The sequence below is a fragment of the Chaetomium globosum genome, genomic scaffold (genome assembly GCF_000143365.1).
Source record: "Chaetomium globosum CBS 148.51 scaffold_4 genomic scaffold, whole genome shotgun sequence".
NCBI classification, from domain to species: Eukaryota; Fungi; Ascomycota; class Sordariomycetes; order Sordariales; family Chaetomiaceae; genus Chaetomium; species Chaetomium globosum.
Window position 1 is genome coordinate 1330429 of NT_165979.1, and position 22244 is coordinate 1352672.

The window sequence follows — 22244 nt, forward strand, 5'->3', positions numbered from 1 at the left end:
GTTTTTGGCCGCCTCGACGACACGCTGAACTTGCTGTTCCATGCGCTGCATGTGGTTCTCGGGCCCGCGTTGGTGACGACGCATGCCACCCTGGCGGCTCCCAGTCTGGAAAAAGATAAGTCTGCGCAAAGTTGTTGAGCGGCTGGTTGGGATGCTGGCGCTGGCTGCCCTGAATTTGGCTGTGGACCTGGTAGTAAAAGTCCTCGGTCAGAGACTCGTCGGTGCCGTGATCATTCGGGTTGCCGGTGGCGGCGACAAGCTGTTGAAGCTGAATCCGAGTGACGAAGCTCTTGTCTTGCGGTGTCATCATACCATTGTCGCGGGACATGAGGAATATCTTGTGATTGCGTTTAGCTCTCTTCGCCTCCTGCTCCAAGTAGGCCGCCTTCTCTTCCTCGTTGAGCTGAGCCAACTGGGACGGATGAGTGATAATTTGCGGTTGGCGCGAAAGCGAGCCTTGCTGTCTATGGGCGGGGTGAGCCGGGTAACTCGCTGGCATTGTCGGGGTAGGATGTTGGCGCATTCCGAGTCTGGCAGCATCTCCGGAGAGGCGGTTAGGGTTTTGCAGAATCTGCGTCGGCTGCATCGAAGCTGACGGCTGCTGGCGTAGATGAGCTGCGGGCTGGGTGGGAGGCTGCGGAGAAGGAGCTTGCTTGGAACCGGGCCTCTGCAAAATGGTCACATGATGTCCATGTCCATGAGCAGCGGCTTGATCCTTCTGCGCATGGTCGGCTTGCGAGGGGGGTTGATGCTGACCATGTTGCTGAAACTGGTAGGCTTGATCATAGTGCATCGGCGGGACTTGCGCCTGAGAACTAGCCGGAATGGCAGCCGCCGGAGGCGCCGAGGATGGCGTGGCTTGCGTAGCCTTTTTGACTTGGGCTCGCATTTGGGCCTCAACCTCTTCCAGGCTTAGCACCTTTCGGCTCGGGGCCGCTGCGGGTGCGGGGGCCGGAGAGGCAGCGGGAACCGTCTGAGGCTGGGGCTGTTTCTTCGGCGCAACGCCCCAAAGAGCGGCGTCAACCTGGAGCTCAGCGACCGGCTCGGCGCTGTACTTTTCATAGCCAGTCCGGGCCAGGCTTATAAGCAGCCTGTTGGGGATAATAACCATAGGATGACGGACCGGCAGCAGCTTGCTGAGGGGCGGCGTATGCCGGGGTTTGCGTTGCTGGCTGCGGGGCTCTTGCAGCAGGTTGCTGTCGGGTGAAACGAACATGCTCTTCTTCGATGGCATCGGCGACCTTGGCGGTAGTATTGAAAAAGTCGAAATCCTTGCCCACCGGCCCGGTATCAAGGCCGGCCGTGTCACCGAATGTATCATCATTGAAAGCATCGCCTGTCTCTTCCAGATGGTCACCAAGCCCATCGTACGTGTCCTCAAACTCTAGCGCATCGCCTTCGTCCTCGCGGTTCGACAGCCCGGCAAAAGGGTTGTGGGCTTGCGAGAAGCCAGTGGCCGCGGGGTTATGGCGGCTGGCATCGAAGCCGAAAAAAGACATGATTACTGCGTCGAGATATTGATCGGGAACGACGGGAGGGTTACTATTGGCAGTGTTAGTTGGCAATTTTCGAGCTTTCCGAAGTGCGAAACAACCACATTCGCGGGGTCAAAATCAAGGCGGGGGTCGTGACAGTCTGCCCATCCCGGGCAGTTTCATGACATATCGCGAAAAATTACAATATGCTACGCGCAACCGTTACTTACAGCGAAGAATGTAAGAATATTGGGTTGATCGAATCGGTCAAGTGGCATTGTGATTCGAGCAACGCGACTTGACTCTCGACGCCGATGCTGGTTCCAAGGGCAGGCAGGAATGCCGAGAAATGATGGCGATGAGCGGGGTTCTCCAACTGGCTCTGGATAAGCCGGAAATGGCGTTTCGCGATCGGGGCGCGAGGGAAAAAGGAGTTACACGAGTTGTGTCGCAACTTGAAGGAGGCCAACTCTGAAGATGGAGTTCGCTTGTGGGTCGAGCTCGCTGGCGAGAAGTAACAACAGCTTGTGGAAGTGGGAGAGGTGGGATGCAGAGACGGGAATTATCCGACAAACCAATCGGCGTGAGAGTCAGTTGGCTCGGTGGGGCTCCGACTCAGGTCTGTGCCAAGCAACGTGCCAAGCAAATCTCAACTTCGTGCAGCTCCCATGGGTTGGAGTTCTTCGGAGACTTCTATCAGAAGCAACTCATGCATCGCGCGTCATGGAAGATAAAAGACCCTATGCCTACCATTCTCAACCCAGGCGGGGCCGTCAAGGAGTTTCAATAAGCCGCATTTTATCTGACTCGTCCAATTTCAAGTTATCAGCCTTTACACTTGGTCGCTGCCTAGGTTACAGAAGCCACGCTTCCCCAGTCACACCTACTTCGTAGAGATTCGCCAGCATTCCTGACCTGGATGTTCCATTCCCGGGCCTTTTACGGTAGTTTATCCTCCTTTTGACAATGCTCACGATAACAGTTGTGTTTGGTGCCGTCCCTTGGGGTTTGAGAGGACATGCCGGGGCGGCTTGGCTTCGTATTTCCGGTCTGGGAGACCGATGGGAAGCCACTTCCAGTGCCTTGAGCAGCATGCGACCCGACCCGGCAATATGGTTTCGTCCCGTGGCCCCCTGCAGCAACGTGCCGGGCCAACGTTTAAATTCGCTGAGCATGAGAACCGGTAGCTATAATCTTCTGTGGGAGCGAACCGTTGAAAGATTTTTCGTCCGTGTTACAGTAGGAATTAGTGTAGTAAAGTACCGACTTGATGATGGTTACAACTCAGCCGGGAGCGTCCGTGATCGGGCATTTCGTGGCTCACGATTTGGGAGGGAAGTTGTGTGCCAGGAGTCGAGGCACGCAGCGGGTCTCTGCAATACGAGATTACTCCGTCTGAAAGTCTCCCACTAATAAAAATCGTCCCTGATGCCTCCCAACTTTGTCCTGCGAATCTGTTACACGTGCCGCCAAGCCGAAATTGATGCTAAGATTTAGCGTACCTCCATACTATTCTCCCTCTCCCGACAAGGCAACGCTGCGCACTGCACGAGTCCAGTGACATTGCAACCTGGAACTGGCCTTTTAACTCTCGACGGTCGTTTTTCTCGGCAGCCCAAAGCACCTCACTTTCCTCACATTGCCCTATCTCCCTTCCAGTTCCGAGGATCGATTAAACGCGATTTCATTGAGGTGCACACATTAATGACCGATTAACTAGTCAAACTGACACTTGTATTCGTGGACGCGAGGTCCCCCCACCAACACCCGTCGATCTTTGGCTGTGCCGGCTCGCCACTAAACCGATTTGCCCTTGGGACGCCCAAACGCCCTGGAAAGGTCAAACGACCGACTTTTTCCCATTCTTTCTAGACGCTCTGGGTATTGACAACCTCCGGGTTGATTGTGAAGTCCCACATCATGGCCGCCGGAAGCGCGCGCTATGTGCGCTACATCCTCATAACCTTCTTCGTAAGTGCCCCCTCCGTCGGGGTGTCGCGGGTTGGCCGCCACATGGCGCTGACAATGTCCCAGATCCTCGCAGTATTTTACTTTGTGTCGAACTCGGCAGACGTCACCACGCTGAGGACACACCTTCCCAATACGAACCCAGCAGCCGGTGGCAACAGCGATTCGACAGCTGCCGGAGCCTCCCCGAACGAAGCTAAAGTTAAGACCAACTATGACGCCTCGAAGTTTCCCATGGCGATGACGCCCAATGACCCAGGCTGGAACGACTTGGCGGGCATTAAGGAAGGCCCGCGGATGAATGCCACGTTTGTGACGCTGGCCCGCAACTCCGATGTGTGGGAGATTGCAAAGTCGATCCGCCAGGTCGAGGACCGCTTTAATCGGCGGTACAACTACGACTGGGTCTTCCTCAACGACAAGGAGTTCGATGACACGTTCAAAACAGTGACGACCTCGCTTGTGTCCGGCAAAACCCACTACGGACTGATTCCCAAGGAGCATTGGTCCTTCCCGGATTGGATCGACCAGGACAAGGCCGCGAAGGTGCGCGAGGACATGAAGGAGCGGAAGATCATTTATGGCGACAGCATCAGTTACCGCCACATGTGCCGCTTTGAGTCGGGATTCTTCTTCCGGCAGGAGCTCATGTTGAACTACGAGTACTACTGGCGTGTTGAGCCGAGCGTGGAGCTCTACTGCGACGTCCACTACGACCCCTTCCGTTACATGCACGAGAACAAGAAGAAGTACAGCTTCGTACTTAGTTTGTACGAGTATTACGACACCATTCCGACCCTGTGGGACAGCACCAAGAAGTTTATAAAGAACCACCCCGAGCACATCGCCGCGGGTAACTCGATGGGCTTCCTGAGTGACGACGGCGGCGAGACGTACAACAAGTGCCACTTCGTAAGCCATTCCTAATCACCCAACTTACTTAGCTACTTTCTGCTAACGCTGGCTTAGTGGTCCAACTTTGAGGTTGGTAATCTCAACTGGCTCCGGTCCAAGCCGTACATCGACTTTTTCGAGAGCCTGGACCGGGACGGCGGCTTCTTCTACGAGCGCTGGGGCGATGCACCCGTGCATTCAATCGCGGCTGGATTGATGCTACCGAAGGAGGAGATTCACTTCTTCAACGACATTGCCTACTTCCACGTGCCATTTACCCACTGCCCGACGGGTCAAAAGACACGGACGGACCTTAAGTGTCACTGCAACCCAGACGAAAACTTTGACTGGAAGGGCTATTCTTGTAAGATATCAATTAAATTCGGTGCTTGGAAATATTGCTAACTCATAACCCAATAGGCACTTCTAAATTCTTCGAGATCAACGGCATGGAAAAGCCCGAGGGCTGGGATCAAGAGGGAAAAGACTGATCAGATGACGAAACGAACCAGTCACCACGCTATGTTTGCCAATTTGCTTGGCCATGTCATCTTCAGCGGAAGGGGTTTTATTGTTTCGTGAAATCTTCTGAGTCCTAGACCGGAACAGGTGCTACGACTTTAGGGTTGGGAGGGCGTCAAGGGGCCATGCAATTTGGGCATCTCTGGGCATCGTCGGATTTCTAACGGGGTAGGGGGTTGATGCGAGTCACCATTAGTGTACTGACCAGGAGCAATGCTGGCAGTGCTATTTTCGTCGTATATATTTTTTGCATTCTTATTGGCGGTTCCATGATGGTGAAATTTAGATGTTTTTGATGCCAATTGTGCATCATATGGCTCGCAACGCTGACCAGTGATCGCGGTACCTAAGCTCCCTCAGCACATTTTTCCTTGTCTAGGTTTACGTTCGTACTCGACGGGTCATTCACAACAATGTGGCCTAACCCGTAGTGAAGTTTGGGTCATCTTCGGATTATACAGGATATGGTACAAAGTGTTTGGTCCCAGGGTATATCACCAAGGCGCCCACCAGCCGCCTTTGTGTCTCTAACCCGCCCAACGCCGCTGTGGTAGACCTTGTTTAACCAACCGACGCCTTCTTGGGCTTCTTCGTCCCGTATTTACTCCTGCTGCTCATCCGGCTACCGACACCACCCTAGAGAAAGCCTAGTCAGCCATGCCCCTTCTGGTAACGCCTCCCATTGCACGGAGTAAGATGCGCAATTTCTTGTTCAAAACGTAGACTCACCAAATCCAACGCCCCCCTCACCAAATGGTAGCGCACACCGGGACAGTCCTGGCTGCGGCCGCCACGCACGAGCACCACACTGTGCTGCTGGATGTTGTGGCCCTCGCCGGGGATGTACGCCGTGATGACCTTGCCTGTCGACAACCGCACACGCGCCGTCTTGCGTTCGCCCGAGTTGGGCTTCTTGGGCTTGGTAATGCCCACCTTCACGCACACGCCTTTCAGCTCGGGCGCCTTGATCGCCGACAGTGCCGGCGAGACGGCGTGGCGCGCTCGCTGCTGCTTACGGCAGCCCTGTTTTGGGGAGGAGACACGGTTGGTTAGAATGATGGTGGGCTCGGGTAAACTGAGGACGTGGTGGACGGGAATGGGGAGCGTACGCGGAGGACTTGGTTGAGGGTCGCGCTCTGGGACGGCGTCGTCGAGAATGCGCGAGCGATCGGGGTCGGGGTCGGGGTGGTGGATTTGGCGAGGGTTGGCCGGAGTGCTGGCCGGAGCACTATGTTGCGGAGGAAGGCCGTCGCCATGGTTGTGGTCGTCGTGGGGTTATTGGCACGACGGAGGGCCCGGTCCAGCACGTCGTCGTCGTCGAGCGAACTTCGGATGCGAGCAGAATTGAGTGGGGCTTCTGGAACTTTTGAGGTCACGGGGCTTTGCACGTGGTTCAGCGGCAATTGTCGGTTTAGTGGAGAACCCCGGCCGCTGGTCACATGGCGATTTCGTCTCCCTGCTGGTGGGCGGCAGCCCGCTGTGTGGGGAAGCCGTTACGCTCTTGGGGGGGTAACCTCGGCTTCGTTGCCGCTGGGACGGTTCCCTGGGGACCGACGGAATTCTCCCCTTCGGCCGTCTAAAACCGTTGACCGCCGTCCAAGTAACTTACCCAGAAGCCGTGAACAAAACCCGTCTTAGATTACTGTGACTCCTCCGGATTCCACAGAGCAGGCGTTATTCCTCCGCTCTCCTTGGCCGCCTTGTGTCTTACGACTCCGTTCTACCCCTCCATTCCCGTTGAATTCGCAATATGAGATCTTTTGCAAGAGCATTGCGCCCTGCGGTGCGAAGGAGTGTTGCTGTATCCTCTCCCAGGATACGGCAGCCGTTTGTTGCCCAATGGTGAGTTGTGAACTTTCCCCAAAAACTAAGCAGGGAAGCAGCAGCCTATAATCATGGCAGCGCGAGGCTTTCACGACACCAGTGGCTAATGTACTCCGTCCTCCCTAACAGCGCTCGCCCTCTTTCCACAACTGCGCCCCTGCGCGACCCCAACCTTGCTGATGTTGCCCCGACACCTATCACGCATTTCTCCGAGGTCGAGACGGCGATGGCCGAGACGGTGCAGAAGTTCGCCAACGATGTCATTCTGCCCAAGGTCCGGGATATGGACGAGGCGGAACAGATGGACCCGACAGTCGTGGAACAACTGTTCGAGCAGGGTTTGATGGGAATCGAAATCCCTGAAGATTACGGAGGTGCAGGCATGAACTTTACCGCCGCCATCGTTGGCATCGAGGAGCTCGCCCGTGTCGACCCCTCAGTGTCGGTCATGGTGGATGTGCACAACACACTGGTCAACACGGCCGTGATCAAGTGGGGCAGTGAGTCGCTGAAGAAGAAATACCTCCCGCGCCTTGCGACCAACACCGTGGGGTCTTTCTGCTTGTCAGAGCCCGTCAGTGGCTCTGATGCGTTTGCCCTGGCGACGAAGGCCACCGAGACGGAGAGCGGGTTCAAGATCAGCGGCAGCAAAATGTGGATCACGAACAGCATGGAGGCCGAGTTCTTCATTGTATTTGCCAACCTCGACCCCAGCAAGGGCTACCGTGGGATCACCGCCTTCATTGTCGACAAGGACACGAAGGGCTTCAGCATCGCCAAAAAGGAGAAGAAGCTGGGCATCAAGGCGAGCAGTACTTGCGTGCTCAACTTTGATGATGTCGAGGTACCTAAGGAGAACCTGCTCGGCGAGCGGGGCCAAGGGTATAAGTATGCCATCTCCCTGTTGAACGAGGGCCGCATCGGCATTGGCGCCCAAATGACAGGCCTCGCTCTCGGTGCTTGGGAGAATGCTGTCAAGTACGTATGGAACGACCGGAAGCAGTTCGGCCAGCTGGTAGGCGAGTTCCAGGGCATGCAGCACCAGATCGCACAGTCTTACACTGAGATTACCGCGGCTCGCGCGCTGGTGTACAATGCTGCCCGCAAGAAGGAGGCTGGCGAGAACTTCGTTATGGACGCGGCTATGGCCAAGCTATATGCTTCGCAGGTGGCTGGGCGTGTGAGTGGTCTGGCAGTTGAGTGGATGGGAGGGATGGGTTTCGTGCGCGAGGGTCTGGCAGAGAAGTTTTGGCGCGATAGCAAGATCGGCGCCATTTACGAGGGCACGAGCAACATCCAGTAAGACCTTACCTCTCCATCTCAGACAAATGGACGCATACTAACAGTTAGCAAGACTCAACACCATTGCCAAGACGCTGCAGAAGGATTACACGGTTTAATGGCGCGCAGAACCTTGGTATCTTGGAAACGGAGTTTGGCAAGGGGGTTCGGGGTAACGGGGCCTGGGTCGAATAAATATTATATAGACCACCACTGCTATCATTTCGGCGGTTGAGACGCTTGTTCCCTTTCATGCGTGCGATCACATGCACTGTGGTGCATCAACACGTTCCGTTTGGTTGTCTTTCCTAGTGTGTCTGTCTATACAGAGACGCGACCCTCGAGTTGCTAAAACCTACTCCACGTTTGAGGCACTCGTAAACTCAACGATGCTAGCCTAGCTCCTCACCTCGGGTGTGTGATTTGCATCTCATGTTGATCCAAGAGAAAATGGCCGCGCTGATAGGTCGGGCCACCGGGCTGTTCCGAAGTCCTACGGTCAGTCCTACCAAGAAATGGGAGCGATTCGTCACAAACTCGATGAAGATCCTAGAGTGTTTGACACAAGAAGGTGAAACCGGTGTAAAAAAAACCCATGAGATGAGATGAAAATACATGTCTGGGTGAAGTAATGAGGCAACGAGGTCTCAGCAAAAATTAACCTCCATCCGTGCAATCGACACTCCAAACTAATCCTGTGGGCGCCCCGCTTCAATCCTGGATTGTTTTGCGACTCCGAACCGTAAAAGGGTTAGAATCACGTATTGGGTGGTTCGAGAATTGAGCTTCCCTGTTCCTCCGTCTGTTGTGAATTATACAAAAGGTACAGACCGAAAAAGAAATCCTCAGGTTCTTTCCCCTCTGTGTAGGGAGGTACCTTAGCTATCACCCACTTTCCCGTATCGGGCTACCCCGCAGGACCATCGAGCAAATTCCATGAATGAATAGCTCGCCGAAACCATTCCGCCTGATCTCGTTTTCTCAACAAAACGGTAGAGGGGCGATAAAAAGGCTCTCAAAGGCCGTTTTGGGTAGAGGAAAAGCTTAGCTTGCCCAAATCACTCCCCCTTGACGACTTGTCGTCGTCCCGAGGTTCCCTTTCGGGACTTGCAAGGTTGTTTGTTGTTGCTCTTCCTTCAGGCCCGGTTTCCGGTCCCGTCCCGTTCCTCCAAGGCAGCATCCCCACCCACTCGCAGGAGCCAGACGATATCTCGGGTCCAAACGAAGCGGCACTCAAGAGCTTCCCGTGCCTCCCTGTCGAAGAACCCCGGTTGTTGTGAAGCACGGCGCCACCACCCTAGTCCTGCATCAACAAGGGCTAGCATTTGCGAAACACAAAACCCCGCCATAATTCGTTGCTGACGACATCCCGCAACCGCTTGCCACACCCAACACTTATCGCTGCCCGCTCTCGCGCGATCGGTATTCGCTTGGGCCTGGCACACGAGCAGCTCACTCCCTGCTCGTGCTAGGAGGAACCGAGAGCAGAAAACGAAGACGTGTTTCTTTCTAGGCACCCCAGTTTACTCCAGCACCAACAACCCCGCCCTCTCCTGCGCGCCCCGCCGCGCGAACCGCCGCCATCATGAACGACGACGAGAAGATCTTGGGCATTACCAAGAAGATTGAGCGAGAAAAGGCCTTAATCAATGCCGCCAATCTTATGCGCCAGCAGACCAACAATGAAGCCGTCCGTTCCAAACTCGACACCCAAATGCGCGAGGGGCGCCGCAATCTTGAGTTCTTCGAGGAACGGCTGCGTGAGCTGCAGATGCGGCGCCTCGGGCAGGCCACGGAGAACATGTCGCTCGGAGGCTCAACCCTCGGGTCTTTCAATACGGAGCAGGAAAGCGAGGAGGGCGGAGCGCCGGCGCCGCCGCCAAAAGATGCCTCCGGCTATCCGCAGTACGGCCAAGGCGATCTAATGCCTCCTCGGGCGCCATTCCCGGGCCAGCCTCTGCACTCAGGCATGCCCAAGGCGCGGCCGAATTTCACCAAGCTGGGTAGGATACCCCGGAGCTCGTGGGCCTCAAAACGACCTGAGGATACTTGCTAACAGGTTATTGTAGACCTGATCAAATTTGATACTCCATATCTAGGTCCCCGAATCCAGCTCATGCTCTCGCAGATCCAGTTTAAACTCAACGTCGAGGAGCAATACCTTAAAGGCATTGAGAAGATGGTGCAGCTCTATCAAATGGAAGGGGATAAGAAGAGCAAAGCCGATGCTGCCGCCCGGCGAATCGAGAGCGGCCAGAAGATTGTGCTCTTGAAGCAGGCGCTGAAGAGATACGAGGAGCTGCACATCGACATGGACGCAGATTCACCGGACGGTACGTTCAGCGGCTGACCTCCTGACTTTTTCATAACTAACCCGAAGTGCGCAGATGATAGTATCAACATGCCCAACCTGAGGAAGCCCCTCACCGGTCAGCTTTCCGTACGCATCCTCTCCGTCAAAGACGTCGACCACGCTCCCCTGAGCCGATTTTCTCGTGCCCCTGAAACGTTTGTGACGATCAAGGTGGAGGATAACGTTGTGGCAAGGACGAGAGCATCCAGGAACGACAGATGGGAAGCAGAGTTCCACAACATCTTCGTCGATAAGGCAAATGAGGTCGAGCTGACGGTCTACGATAAGCCTGGCGAGCACGCGCTGCCTATTGGCTTTCTCTGGGTGAGGATATCCGACATCGTCGAGGAGCTCCGTCGGAAGAGGATCGAGGCCGAAACAAACAGCACAGGGTGGGTTTCGGCGGACCGCCTGGGATCGGCTCCCAGGGGCGCACCTCCTCAGTTCCCGATGGGCGCCCAGAGCCCCCAGTTCGCCGGCCCCCCGACGTCTCCTGGACAACAAGGGCCGCCGTTTGCGCCGCAGCCGCCCGGAAACGCCCCTGTCGTGTCGCAGCCGATCGATGCGTGGTTTAACCTTGAACCGACGGGACAGATCCAACTGAGCCTCAACTTCGTCAAGGAAAACAAGGAGACCCGGCCCATGGACGCCGGTCTCAACCGCAAGGGCGCCGTCCGTCAGCGCAAGGAAGAGGTGCACGAGATGTACGGCCACAAGTTCGTCCAGCGCCAGTTCTACAACATTATGCGCTGTGCTCTCTGCGGAGACTTCCTCAAGTACTCGGCCGGCATGCAGTGCGAGGACTGCAAATACACATGCCACACCAAGTGCTACACGAGCGTCGTCACTAAGTGTATTAGCAAGAGCAACGCCGAAACGGACCCGGACGAGGAGAAAATCAACCACCGGATTCCCCACCGCTTCCAGCCATTCTCAAACCTCACCGCCAACTGGTGCTGCCATTGCGGTTACATGCTCCCGATTGGCAAGAAGAATTCAAGAAAATGTGTGGGTACGTACAGCCACCTTGTCGTTGATCTAGTTTCTTTATCTTGTCCCAGTTGGAGACTGACAGATCCGATTAGAATGCAATCTCACCGCGCATGCCCAATGTGTGCACCTGGTTCCGGACTTCTGCGGCATGTCCATGGCCGTAGCGAACCAAATTCTGGAGGGGATCAGGTCAACCAAGAAGACCCGGCAAGACAAGGCATCCTCCCTGAGCGAACGCACCCTCAGAGGCACGCCAAGCAGCGGCCAGTCACTTGCCTCTTATACGCCATCCTCCCACGGCTCCCAGGTCGTCTCTCCCGAGGCCACAGAGGCTGCCAAGCTCATGTACACCCAAACATCGCCCCAGCGGCCTGGCTCGGATCGGCCCTCAACTTCCTCGACCACCGCATCCGCCGCAGCCGCCGCGGCCATGTCGCCTAAACCAACCACCCCGACCCAACCGCAGGCCGGCCAGATTCCGGACTTCGGTCCCGGGCATTACGGTGCTCCCGGGGGTTACGGGCGCCCTACGCAGCAAGAGGAGAGCCAATACGGCGCCGCGCCACAGCAGCAACAGCAGCAGCCATACGGGCAGCCGCAACAACGCAAGTACAACCCGGCCGACTACGCCAACATCGGGGTACACCCCGGCCAGCCGCCTGCTCAAGCCCGCCCAACGCCACAACAGGTTGCCCAGCAACAGTATGCGCAGCAGCAGATGTACCAGCAACAGCAGCAGGCACCTGTCGCGACGCCCAAGCCACAACCCGCTCCAGTCCATGCGGAACCGCAGGTTGCTGCCGTATCGGGGATCCCGGGGCCAACCAAGAAGCCCCTTCCGTCTGCCACAGATCCCGGCACCGGCCAGCGCATCGGTCTGGACCATTTCAACTTCCTCGCCGTGCTCGGAAAAGGTAACTTTGGTAAGGTCATGCTTGCTGAGACAAAACGGTCGCGCAAGTTATACGCGATCAAGGTGCTTAAGAAGGAGTTCATCATCGAGAATGACGAGGTGGAGAGCATCAAGTCGGAGAAGCGTGTCTTCCTAGTGGCTAACCGCGAGCGCCACCCCTTCCTCGCGAACCTCCACGCGTGCTTCCAAACGGAAACAAGAGTGTACTTCGTCATGGAATACATCAGTGGTGGTGACCTGATGTTGCACATTCAACGGGGCCAATTTGGGACAAAGCGGGCTCAGTTCTACGCCGCCGAGGTATGCCTGGCGCTCAAGTACTTTCACGAGAACGGAGTCATCTACCGCGATCTGAAGCTCGACAACATCCTCCTGGCTCTAGACGGTCACATCAAGGTTGCGGATTATGGACTTTGCAAGGAGGACATGTGGTACGGCTCTACGACGAGCACCTTCTGCGGCACCCCCGAATTTATGGCGCCTGAGGTATGTGCCCAGAGTCCATGCGTTCCCGAACGGTTGATGTTCTAACAAAAACGACTAGATTCTGCTGGACAAGAAATACGGTCGCGCGGTCGACTGGTGGGCGTTTGGCGTGCTGATCTACCAGATGCTGCTGCAGCAGTCGCCGTTCCGCGGCGAGGACGAGGACGAGATCTACGACGCCATTCTGGCCGACGAGCCGCTCTACCCGATCCACATGCCGCGCGACAGCGTGTCGATTCTGCAGAAGCTGCTCACGCGCGAGCCGGACCAGCGCTTGGGCAGCGGGCCGACGGACGCGCAGGAGGTTATGTCACAGCCCTTCTTCCGCAACATCAACTGGGATGACATCTTCCACAAGCGCGTCCCGCCCCCGTTCCTGCCGCAAATCAAGAGCGCGACGGATACTAGCAACTTCGACAGCGAGTTCACGAGCGTGACGCCGGTGCTGACGCCGGTGCAGTCTGGTACGTTTTCTTTTTTTATTATTACCTGCAATGTGCTGGCCGCTAACATGGTTTGTTTGTAGTGCTTTCGCAAGCTATGCAGGAGGAGTTCCGCGGTTTCTCGTACACCGCCGATTTTGAGTAGAGGAGAGCTGAGGGCGAAAAACCGATCGCTATTTCGAGCCGTGGCTGAGGGAAGAACGCACCACTGCCTTTGGCTTTACCCAACCTCACCGTGGCCAATGATCGCCAGGGCCTAGTAGTTCGTCCTACACCTTTGGTTCTGGGACACCCTTTCTCCTCCTTCATATGTAGTTGGGCATTCTGGATCAGGGCCATCAAGTGGATCTGGCTGCGTTGGGGGTTATGAGATATCCGATGACAGGCAGGGTCGACGGGTGCAAGGATTTGGACAAGATCCGGGGTAGATTTTGGGGGCGCGGCCAGGGGGTAGGAGGATCCAAAATAAAGTCGGCGACGGCGGTTGAGTGCGTCGGAGCTGCCGTGGGTAGAGGGTTTGAGACGGAACTTCATCCAGTCGTTTTTCTTGTATTGCGAGACCCCGCCGGGAAGCGGGACAATACCAACCAGGATTCATTTTCTCTGCGAGTGCCGTCTTCTTTACCGAGAAGCATAGCTACTTAATACACCTCATTTGCAAGGTTTAATCTGCGCCTCTCACATGTCGGAGAAGGCGGGTTTAGTCTAAGCAAGTCTACCTATATGGGCTTGAATATTGTACATAGATTTAGGAGTCTATATGTACAGTCAGTTTTAATACAGCGCGCTTGTTGGCTACGAGGGACGGGGTCATGCGTTGCGCAGTATCGAGAACACAACCACCGCGGCCACGGCCGCCCCAGCTGCTGCGCTTTGCAGGGCGATGAGCGACGCATCACGCATCCGCAAGTCTATCCTCCGGTCGCTGGACAAGTCCAACACAGCCTCCCAGATCAGCTCTGGGTCCTCCCAAAAGTCCATAAGCAGCTCCTTCCACGGCCGGCTCGGGGCATTCCACTCCTCGGCTTCCACCGGTGCCGTCGCCGTAGGGGCGGTAGCAGCGGCGGCAGCGCCGCTCCCAACCTCGTTCGCAGACGATGCATCAAAGTCATGGTCCCCGCCAGCAGCAGCAGCAGCCTCATCAGCCCACGGAGGAGCAGCAGCAGCAGTATCAACAGCATCAGCAACACCCGCACCAACAGCCGCCATCCCAGCGTGTACCTCCACCTCCTCCTGCTCCCTCAACCCACCCCTCTCCAACGCAGCCCTGACCTCCGCCAACTCCCTCCTCACCTCATCCATAACCCCCCTCTCACTTTCCACAATCCCATTGACCAGCCTCCGCCGGCGCCACGGCTCCGCCACAAACTGCAGCCCCAAAAACAGCAAGATATTGACCCCCATCCAGGCCCCACGTACCCCAGGTTGACTGGCGGCGGATGCCGGTCGCTCCAGATCTGCTCCTCGTGGTAGCGCTTGAGGATCCCCGCGTGAGCTCTGTGGTCAGGCGGGACTCGTCCTTCTCAGCGACGGTGAGCTCCTCCGCGGCGGCGCCGACCTCGGTCTCGATCTCGTGGTCTAGGCGAACATCGTGGTGGGCGCTCGATTTCGGCCGGGTTCCAGGTGTCCTTGCGCGCGAGCAGCGTGGTACCTCACGCTGGGTGGAGGCGCGTTCGAGGTGAGCGATTTGTAGCTGTCCCGCGCGGTGTGCAGGCGCTGTTGGGCCGCGGCGTGCTCGGCTTCGAGTTGCGTGTTGCGCGCTTTGATCGCTTCGATTGAGGTGTAGCCGGTCAGGTCGTTGATGGTTTGGGTGGCGGTCACGGCGCGCGATTGGAGGTTGTCCATCATGGTGCTGAAGCGGGCGGAGAGCGGGTGGCGGTGGGTTTCGGTGAAGGAGGGGAGGGAGGGGTCTTGGGAGGGGGGTTCGGGTTGTGGGGGAGGAGGGCTGGTGGGGGAGTCGGGTTTGGGGGGTTGTTCTTGAGGCGGCTGTTCTGGACATGGCTCCTTTGGTGAGGGTGGTTCGGAGGTGGTGGTGGTGGTGGAAGCGGGGCTCTGTTCGGGCTTGGGCTTGGGTGATTGTTCGGATTGTATGGGCGGTGTTGGTGATGTTTCTGATGGAGAGTCTCCCGGGGTGGCCAGTTCCGGTTTCGGTTCGGTGCTGTTATCTTCAGGAGTTGGTTCTGGCGGCGGCGGCGGTGGCTGTCGTGGTGGTGGAGGGGCAGTCGAGAAGAGTCGGACTGGGCCGGGGCCGGTCCCGGGGTGAGCGGGAATACTGCAACCCAGACATATTGACGGGCGATTCGACAGTTGTTTTCGAGCCGAAATGGCTACCAATTGATTGATAAACGCCCCTCGCTGCAAAGGGCGGGCAGCGAGACGAAACGCTGTGTGGGCGGACATTGGACTTGCAACGCGCCCGGCGGGCTTGGAACAACCTCAACATGCGGATTCGGCAAGTCGTGAGGGCTCGGTGAACGGGATCAATTGGTTCATGCCAAGTCGCATTCTGCCGCCGGCATTCCTCACCGCCTAGTAACGACCCGGTGAAGATGGCTACTGTAGCCCTAACCCTGGATCTGGACATTATCTTCCACTTTACCCCATTTTACAAGGTCTGGAACGAGACAGAGCAACTGAACTTAGCTAAGTACTTCGTACCTTGCCAACACTTTTCTCTGAGCTCCGAAATATGATTCGGATCATTTCGCCCACCTGGTACCCACATGATAATCTAGGGCGCATATAGTGAGAAAATTGGGAGTAGGTGACAAGCTGGGTTCTGCTGTTCTGGACTACCGTCATCATTCACGTTCTCCATTATTGGGCACTTGTACTTTCGGAATATCCTTGGTCATTAAAAAGCCTACTGTATATTCCAAGGAAGTACCTTAAAAGGCCCGCGCATGTCTTTAAACCAACGAAGCTATGCTGTCTATGCCTGGAGGATGCTCCATGCCTTTTGTACGAGAGGTATCAGTTGTCAACAAGTCAACACTTACACCACCGCCCTATCATTCTGGTTACATCCATCTGGGGACAGACGAGATCAGCAGCCAGAGGCGACGAAAAAAGAAGAACCCAAGCAGCGAGCATGCAAATGTAGCGTGTCTTCATAACAATGCTTTATCCCTCAGACCAACCAAGCGATCCAGATAAGAAGGCACCTTACGTACTCTTACTCAACCCCAGGGAGATCAACAACGCCCAGTCGTGCAATCCGAAAACAGACATTCCGCTGCCCACCCATCATGACTTGGGTAGGTTATTCTGGTTTGGGCTGGACCCATCTGGCGCTTGACGGATCCCCGGTCCACCGTGCTCTCACCCACGGAGTTGCCTCTTTCGGCAACTGCGCCTTGATACTATACTCCAGTCACTGTGCTATGTTCTCCATAAAAATGCCTTACAGCGAGCAGGATTCAGTGTGTCAGCTGAACCTCGAGTACAACCATGACACTGTCGCCGGGCTTTGATAAATACCTACTTAGCTAACGCTCCCACTTAATGTCCAAGGGCATTCTGGACGACGGTGACACAAGATGCACAGAAACATTGGGGTATTCACCTACATGTACCTGTAGCCATTCAATGTTTGCAGCTCACGAGTCACATACACGAAACCCCCGATGGCAACCGAGATGAACCTCGCACCTCCCAAGTCCACGTTCGAGCCGCCGAGTAAACCGAGCAACCATGAGACAGCCACTCCACGGCAGCCCATCAACGTTTTCCGTCTCGCTTCACTCTGCATTATTGGTCTCATATCCAACCTCGGCGACATCACGCACCTCATCTCTACCGCACCAACGTCCCTCAAACAGAGGTATGCAATGCACCCGTGACCCCTTTTCCCCTCCCCCTTCCCAAGTAGATACCTATCCCCTCAAAGCTAACCACGTCTTGCCAACCCAACCCAGCCCCTTCGACGTCCTTACGGTCTACACCACCCTCCTCCCCACCACCATCGGCACCATACTCGCCGCCGCCGTCCTGCCCCTCCTTACCCAACCAGCCCAACAACAACACACTACCACCGCCACCACCACCACCACCACCACCAAACAGCAACACCACTCCCGCCACCCTCACCAACCCCGTTTCCAACCACCCCCCGCAAACCCTCACCCTCCTCGCCCTCCTCACCCTGACAACAACCCTCCTCCACCCACTCACCCACGCCCTCCCATACTTCACCCCTCCCACGCCATCCTCCCCACCAACCACCACCCCCACCCTCCTCCTCCTCGCCGCCTCCATAACAACCAACCTACTCCAAGGCTTCGCCAGCGCCTGCACACTGGTGCTGGCCCTGTGCCTGTCCGGGGGAGGGGCGCGGGTGCGCGCGGTTTGTGTGGCGGGGGCGGTGGGGACGGCGGTGAGGGCCGTTGGCGCTAGTGGCGGTAGTGGTGGGATTGGGGGTAGTGGAGATGGTGGTTATGAAAGGGGGTTGGCGGTTTACGGGGGGTTGTTGTGGTGGTGGTGGGTGGGGGAGGTGTTGCTGGCGGTGGTGGCGGTGGGGGGGTTGGTTGTTCCCGGGCTTGAGGTTGGTGTTTCTGTCGTAGGGGAAGGGGAAGTGGATGGGTGACGAGGTGCTGGGTGAGGGCGGGCGGGCTGGAGCGAAGATGGTGTTGCTAGATGGTGGTGGTGGCTACCCGCCGCCTGCCGGCCGCGCGACCATTTTCGGTGCTCTGTTCGCCTTTGCCTACCATGCCGCCGCGGTAGCTATCCCCGCTGGGCTTGGTTTGTTGGGCCACGATCGGGATGGCACCACCGGTCGGCCCCTACCAGTCTTCATAACAGCGGTGTTTTGGGCTGGGGTTGCCGTCGCGCGGGTTGTGGCTCTTGCGTGAAGCGGACTCATCCGGCCGAGGTAGGGTGTCCCTCGAGCGGTGTTGGGCACTGGCGGTTTCCTACTTCTGTTCTGGCTTTTGGCTGAATTCGACCAGGTATGCGGTGATAGCCTGCTGGCCTGGCCGGTGCTGTGTTTGGGGCCAGTATATTCCTGTGTTTTGAGCTTGGTGATAACGTTAGCTTTTAGAGGATGACATGTGGAGTGCTATGGGCCTCCTTGTGACGTTCGGGCAACTAGGGGTCGTGACCGCTCTGTTGACAACTCAGATAGTGGGGTACCTGGAGACCCCTATGGTTCTACCCTTGTTTATTGTCTTGTTGCTTGGGAGTATGTTGGTATGCTGGGAAATCTTGACGGGCAGCGATGATGGGGACAGTGCTTTTGACCGCCCGGATAATGTTTGATGATGCCAGAGGATCTCTTTCCGAGCTGGGATAGGAGTTGGGCAGAGCAAGGTTGTTTCGTTTCATGTGTCTATCGTCTATCGTTCTATTTTGGCTTGTAACTTCTATATCCCATGAACCCGCACGAGATGTTTCAAGCTAACTTCCTGCCCGTGGCAGCTTCCGTAACGGTGAGCTTGCCGGCGACAATGTTCTTGATGGTGTTGTGGATATCGGAGAAGTCGTCGAACGTCTGGAAGGGAACCTTCTCGTTCTCGCAGTAGGTGACGAGATCTGGTAAACGGTCAGCATGGTACCACCAGAGGAAGAAAGGGGGTAACGTACCCCGGCCCGACTTGGCAAAAAGCAGGTCGGTTTCCTTGGCCGCCGACAGGTCGGACACGCCATCACCGGCGTAGAAGAGGACCGGCCTCTCCTCGGCCGGGAGTCTGGCGTAGGGGCGAATCTCGAGGGACTTGTCGTGGCCGAACCCGCTATCAAGGGGCCCCATTAGCACCCTTGGCCATATTCACCCGGCTCTTGCTAACAAAACTCACCTGTCGTCGTGGAAGACAATCTTCCACCCGCCCTCCTCGTTGATGCTCTTCCCCTCCCTCGCCGCAACATCGTTGCTCACAATCTGCAAGGTGTCCGCATTCTCCTCACCCAGGAGGTGCCCCAGCAGAGCGCGGATGATGGGTGTCATACCGCCGCTCAGGACGACGATGGGCACATTGTTCTCGCGAGCCCACTCGAAGAAGGACTTGAAGCCCGGGTCGAGGGTGATGTTCTTGCACAGGATGTCGACACACTCGTTGAAGGGCGTCTTGACGCTGTTCAGCATCTCCTCGAACGAGTCCCGGAAGGTGCGGCGGCCGTAGAGCACGTCCTCGTTGCCCTTCTTGCGCAGGGCGGTACCGTAGCCGAGGTTGTCCGTCATGTAGTCATTGCTGTCCTGGTTGGTGATGGTGCCGTCGAAGTCGGTGAAGAAGATGAACTTGGGGTTCGTCTTGAGCGCCGGCAGCGCGATGGGCAGCGTCGATCCCATGTTGTCGATCTGTGAGGGGGCCGGGTTCGAGGGGAAGGTTTGTTTCTAGTATGGGGGTATGGGAACGAGAGTGGAAGGGTGGGGGGTGGAAAGAGAGGGTTTTGTTGACGCTGCGTGTTACACAGGACGCAGTCTTCAGGGTCTGGAGGGGGTGGAGAACTCGACACAACCTCTAACAGTGGGTTGGGTACAAGTACAACTAGATCCCTTCAGGGTCCTGCTTTTCGCCCTCTGCTTGGCATATGGAAAAGAACAACGCGGGATGGAGGAAAGAGTGAGGAATGCCATGCCCGGCCCCGCTCTCGAATCTTGGGCCGCTGTCGATCGTCTCTGACCGCACGTTTCGGCACCCGCTGTGCCGATTAGTGGGTCCCTTGCAGCGGGGTCCGGGGCGTGAAGGCGGTCCGGTGTCGGCCCCGAGAGCAACCGGGCATTGGATTATGGGCTATGTCGGGAAACGCTTTGAATAATTCTCGAGTTTCTTGTCGAGAGAATTTAAGGGTTGTGAAGAGGAGAAAGGGAGTGCCGCAAAGAGGATTGGAAATCTCCCATTGAACAAGCCATAGTGATTTACCTACCGCGGTTATGCGTGTCGGGGGGGCTCAAATACACCCCACCACCCACACGGGAAATTCTATGGCGGGGCGATGGCAGCTGAGCTTGCTCTCCTTTTCCACACCCACAAACCACAAAGTCAAGATCAACCCACGGTAGCTATGGGCAAACCGAAGCGCGCCGCTGTTTTCGCCGCAGCACAGGAATCGACCACCCCTCCTGATGAATTGACCCACACGCAGTTCGTCGCGCGTCTCATCAATGCTGAGGGCAACAGCCTTTATACGTGCGAGTTGCCAAGTGGCAAAACCGCCCTCGTCGAGCTCGAACCCAAGTTCCGCAACACCATTTTCATCAAGCGCGGCGGTTATGTGCTGGTCGACCTGGAATCCGCGGAGGAGCGGCTGAAGACCAGCAAAACGATGGGCGAGATTATCAACATCGTGCGCGACGAGAAGGCGTGGAGGAAGCAGCCGTACTGGTAGGTTCCGTGTTTCATCCACTAATCGGCACAGGACTGACGACGATGCGCAGGCCGAGCAAGTTCGCCAAGAACACCTATGGCGAAGATGAGGACGAAGACTCGAACGTCGGCAAGATGCCGCCTAGCGATTCGGAAGAGGAAGGACCTTGAGCTTGCCAGCTGACCTCAAAATCCAATGTCCGATTACCGCTTTGCTGCCTCATCCTTCAACGCAACCGTTTTCGGCTCCCAGTCCTCGCGAGCGCCCCACCAAACGAGGGCCACCGTCGCGGCAAGGACACCGACGACCACGCCGGAGCTGACGGGCGTACTGGGATACACGTTCCACGCCCATTCCTGGGCGGCCCAAAGGGCATACTGAAGAACCGGGTGGGCACCGCTGCGCCAGAGAAGGAACGGGGTCGACCAGGCAAGGTAGGCGTAGAACTGGTAGTGGAGGGAGCGCGCAAAGAGGAGGCCGACAGCATTGGCGGATAATATAGCCGTCAGAATAAACCTAGGTGTTACATCACGAGAAACTGCCCGCTGTTCCTCTGCTGTGAATGGTGACTTGGCGAACAGGATCGGGATGGCAAGCTGAGACAGCGGTTTGCGGGCCGGTTTCAACCAGCGAGTTGTGATGAACACAGCCAAGGCCACAGCATGTAGGCCCAATAAAGCCATCGAGAACCCCTTGCTGAGAAACACCTCCTCCTCCACAAACCGCCAGTTGACGGTCCACTTGAAGAAGAAATTGCCTCGACAGCTCAAACGCGCGGCCGAGATACCCCCACAGATTGTGAGCCAGGAACGGCACGGCAATGAGGACTTGCACCAGGCCCATCACCACCGCAAGCTGCAGGCTGGTCGCGAACCCTGCCCCAAGCAGCAAGACAACCCCCACGGCGGGCAAGACCAGCAGCAGCGACATCTTGACGCCCAATCCCAGCGTATACATCAGCGCACCCCCCATCCACGACCGGCGCTGCAGAAGGTAGATAGCCAGCCACAGAAACAGGGCCGCGAAGCAGTCGTTGAAGCAGCGCAGCACAAACACGCTGTGCAGCCGTTTCGAGAGTATCAGCAGCGGGAAAACGTACGGCGGAACCTAAAAACAAGAACAGCCCTCCAAGTTAGTCTCCCTCTCTCCCTGTCTCCCAAGAACAGCCAGCCCCATTGCACACCCAGCGACGCAACGCACCTTCGCCCGCCAATAGCACGCCATGACCACGCCCAGCGCCGCCAGGTACACGCCCGCAAACAGCTGCTGTGCCAGCAGGATGTCGGCGCCCTCGCCCGTGAGCCGGTACAGCCCCGCGTAGATGTAGACGTGCGCCGCCGGGTAGACCAGCGGGCCCGTGCCGCCGCGGATGCGCGTGTAGTCGCGCTCGCCCGAGACGATTTGGGATATTTGTTCCATGTAGGCGGTCCAGTCGATTTCGGTGTCTTTTTTTGGGGGGGAGGGGGGTGGTTAGCGTATGTGGGGGGTTGGGGTCATAGTGTTGGCGGGCTGGCTCACAGGGGATCTTCCAGATGATTAGGGTGCAGAGGACCGCATCGGCGAGGAAGAGGAGGGGGGGGATGAGGGTGGAGAGGATATGGCGGCCGTTGAGGATGTCGAGGGTGAAGCGGGTGATGCGGAGGTGCATTGGCGGGTGGTTGTGTTCCGCCATGGCTGTCGTCAATGTCTTGGCGACGATGTTGGTGATGGTGTTGAGGACGCGTTGGCCATTGGACTGGAGCTTGGAGCTTTGGATGACATGGGAGCTTGGTTGACAGCTCTTGGCGGGT

General features: G+C 56.9%; 10 protein-coding genes across 10 annotated transcripts in view; 6 read left to right on the forward strand and 4 right to left on the reverse strand.

Annotated features, from left to right (window-relative positions):
• CHGG_04127 (uncharacterized protein) overlaps window positions 1-1499 on the reverse strand; it is a gene marked incomplete at both ends in the record, with an annotated part of 2651 nt that extends 1152 nt beyond the window's left edge. The window contains 2 exons of the mRNA XM_001223340.1: window positions 31-1049; window positions 1120-1499. Coding sequence (XP_001223341.1) covers window positions 31-1049; window positions 1120-1499 — 1399 coding nt within the window. The remainder of the gene's footprint in view (window positions 1-30; window positions 1050-1119) is intronic.
• A 1896-nt stretch (window positions 1500-3395) lies between these two features.
• CHGG_04128 (uncharacterized protein) lies at window positions 3396-4828 on the forward strand (the record flags this gene model as incomplete). The annotated part of the gene is made up of 4 exons (XM_001223341.1): window positions 3396-3446; window positions 3510-4355; window positions 4413-4701; window positions 4758-4828. The coding sequence occupies 4 exons, from the start codon at window positions 3396-3398 to the stop codon at window positions 4826-4828; spliced, it is 1257 nt and encodes a 418-aa protein (XP_001223342.1).
• Window positions 4829-5420: 592 nt separating this feature from the next.
• On the reverse strand, window positions 5421-6115 carry CHGG_04129 (putative mitochondrial 37S ribosomal protein MRPS12; the record flags this gene model as incomplete). Its single annotated transcript, XM_001223342.1, has 3 exons — window positions 5421-5495; window positions 5589-5792; window positions 5969-6115. The coding sequence occupies 3 exons, from the start codon at window positions 6113-6115 to the stop codon at window positions 5421-5423; spliced, it is 426 nt and encodes a 141-aa protein (XP_001223343.1).
• Window positions 6116-6609: 494 nt separating this feature from the next.
• CHGG_04130 (uncharacterized protein) lies at window positions 6610-8083 on the forward strand (the record flags this gene model as incomplete). Its single annotated transcript, XM_001223343.1, has 3 exons — window positions 6610-6701; window positions 6813-7982; window positions 8038-8083. 3 exons carry the CDS (start codon window positions 6610-6612, stop codon window positions 8081-8083), a joined length of 1308 nt encoding a protein of 435 aa, XP_001223344.1.
• A 1466-nt stretch (window positions 8084-9549) lies between these two features.
• Window positions 9550-13297, forward strand: CHGG_04131 (uncharacterized protein; the record flags this gene model as incomplete). Its single annotated transcript, XM_001223344.1, has 6 exons — window positions 9550-9967; window positions 10064-10297; window positions 10352-11329; window positions 11403-12709; window positions 12768-13173; window positions 13236-13297. The coding sequence occupies 6 exons, from the start codon at window positions 9550-9552 to the stop codon at window positions 13295-13297; spliced, it is 3405 nt and encodes a 1134-aa protein (XP_001223345.1).
• Window positions 13298-13962: 665 nt separating this feature from the next.
• Window positions 13963-15877, reverse strand: CHGG_04132 (uncharacterized protein; the record flags this gene model as incomplete). Its single annotated transcript, XM_001223345.1, has 4 exons — window positions 13963-14445; window positions 14522-14753; window positions 14804-15587; window positions 15811-15877. The coding sequence occupies 4 exons, from the start codon at window positions 15875-15877 to the stop codon at window positions 13963-13965; spliced, it is 1566 nt and encodes a 521-aa protein (XP_001223346.1).
• A 901-nt stretch (window positions 15878-16778) lies between these two features.
• CHGG_04133 (uncharacterized protein) lies at window positions 16779-18002 on the forward strand (the record flags this gene model as incomplete). Its single annotated transcript, XM_001223346.1, has 3 exons — window positions 16779-16975; window positions 17218-17605; window positions 17715-18002. 3 exons carry the CDS (start codon window positions 16779-16781, stop codon window positions 18000-18002), a joined length of 873 nt encoding a protein of 290 aa, XP_001223347.1.
• Window positions 18003-18541: 539 nt separating this feature from the next.
• On the reverse strand, window positions 18542-19435 carry CHGG_04134 (uncharacterized protein; the record flags this gene model as incomplete). Its single annotated transcript, XM_001223347.1, has 3 exons — window positions 18542-18681; window positions 18733-18881; window positions 18945-19435. The coding sequence occupies 3 exons, from the start codon at window positions 19433-19435 to the stop codon at window positions 18542-18544; spliced, it is 780 nt and encodes a 259-aa protein (XP_001223348.1).
• A 716-nt stretch (window positions 19436-20151) lies between these two features.
• CHGG_04135 (uncharacterized protein) lies at window positions 20152-20624 on the forward strand (the record flags this gene model as incomplete). The annotated part of the gene is made up of 2 exons (XM_001223348.1): window positions 20152-20471; window positions 20525-20624. The coding sequence occupies 2 exons, from the start codon at window positions 20152-20154 to the stop codon at window positions 20622-20624; spliced, it is 420 nt and encodes a 139-aa protein (XP_001223349.1).
• Window positions 20625-21093: 469 nt separating this feature from the next.
• Window positions 21094-22229, forward strand: CHGG_04136 (uncharacterized protein; the record flags this gene model as incomplete). The annotated part of the gene is made up of 2 exons (XM_001223349.1): window positions 21094-21873; window positions 21987-22229. The coding sequence occupies 2 exons, from the start codon at window positions 21094-21096 to the stop codon at window positions 22227-22229; spliced, it is 1023 nt and encodes a 340-aa protein (XP_001223350.1).
• Window positions 22230-22244: the final 15 nt, after the last annotated feature.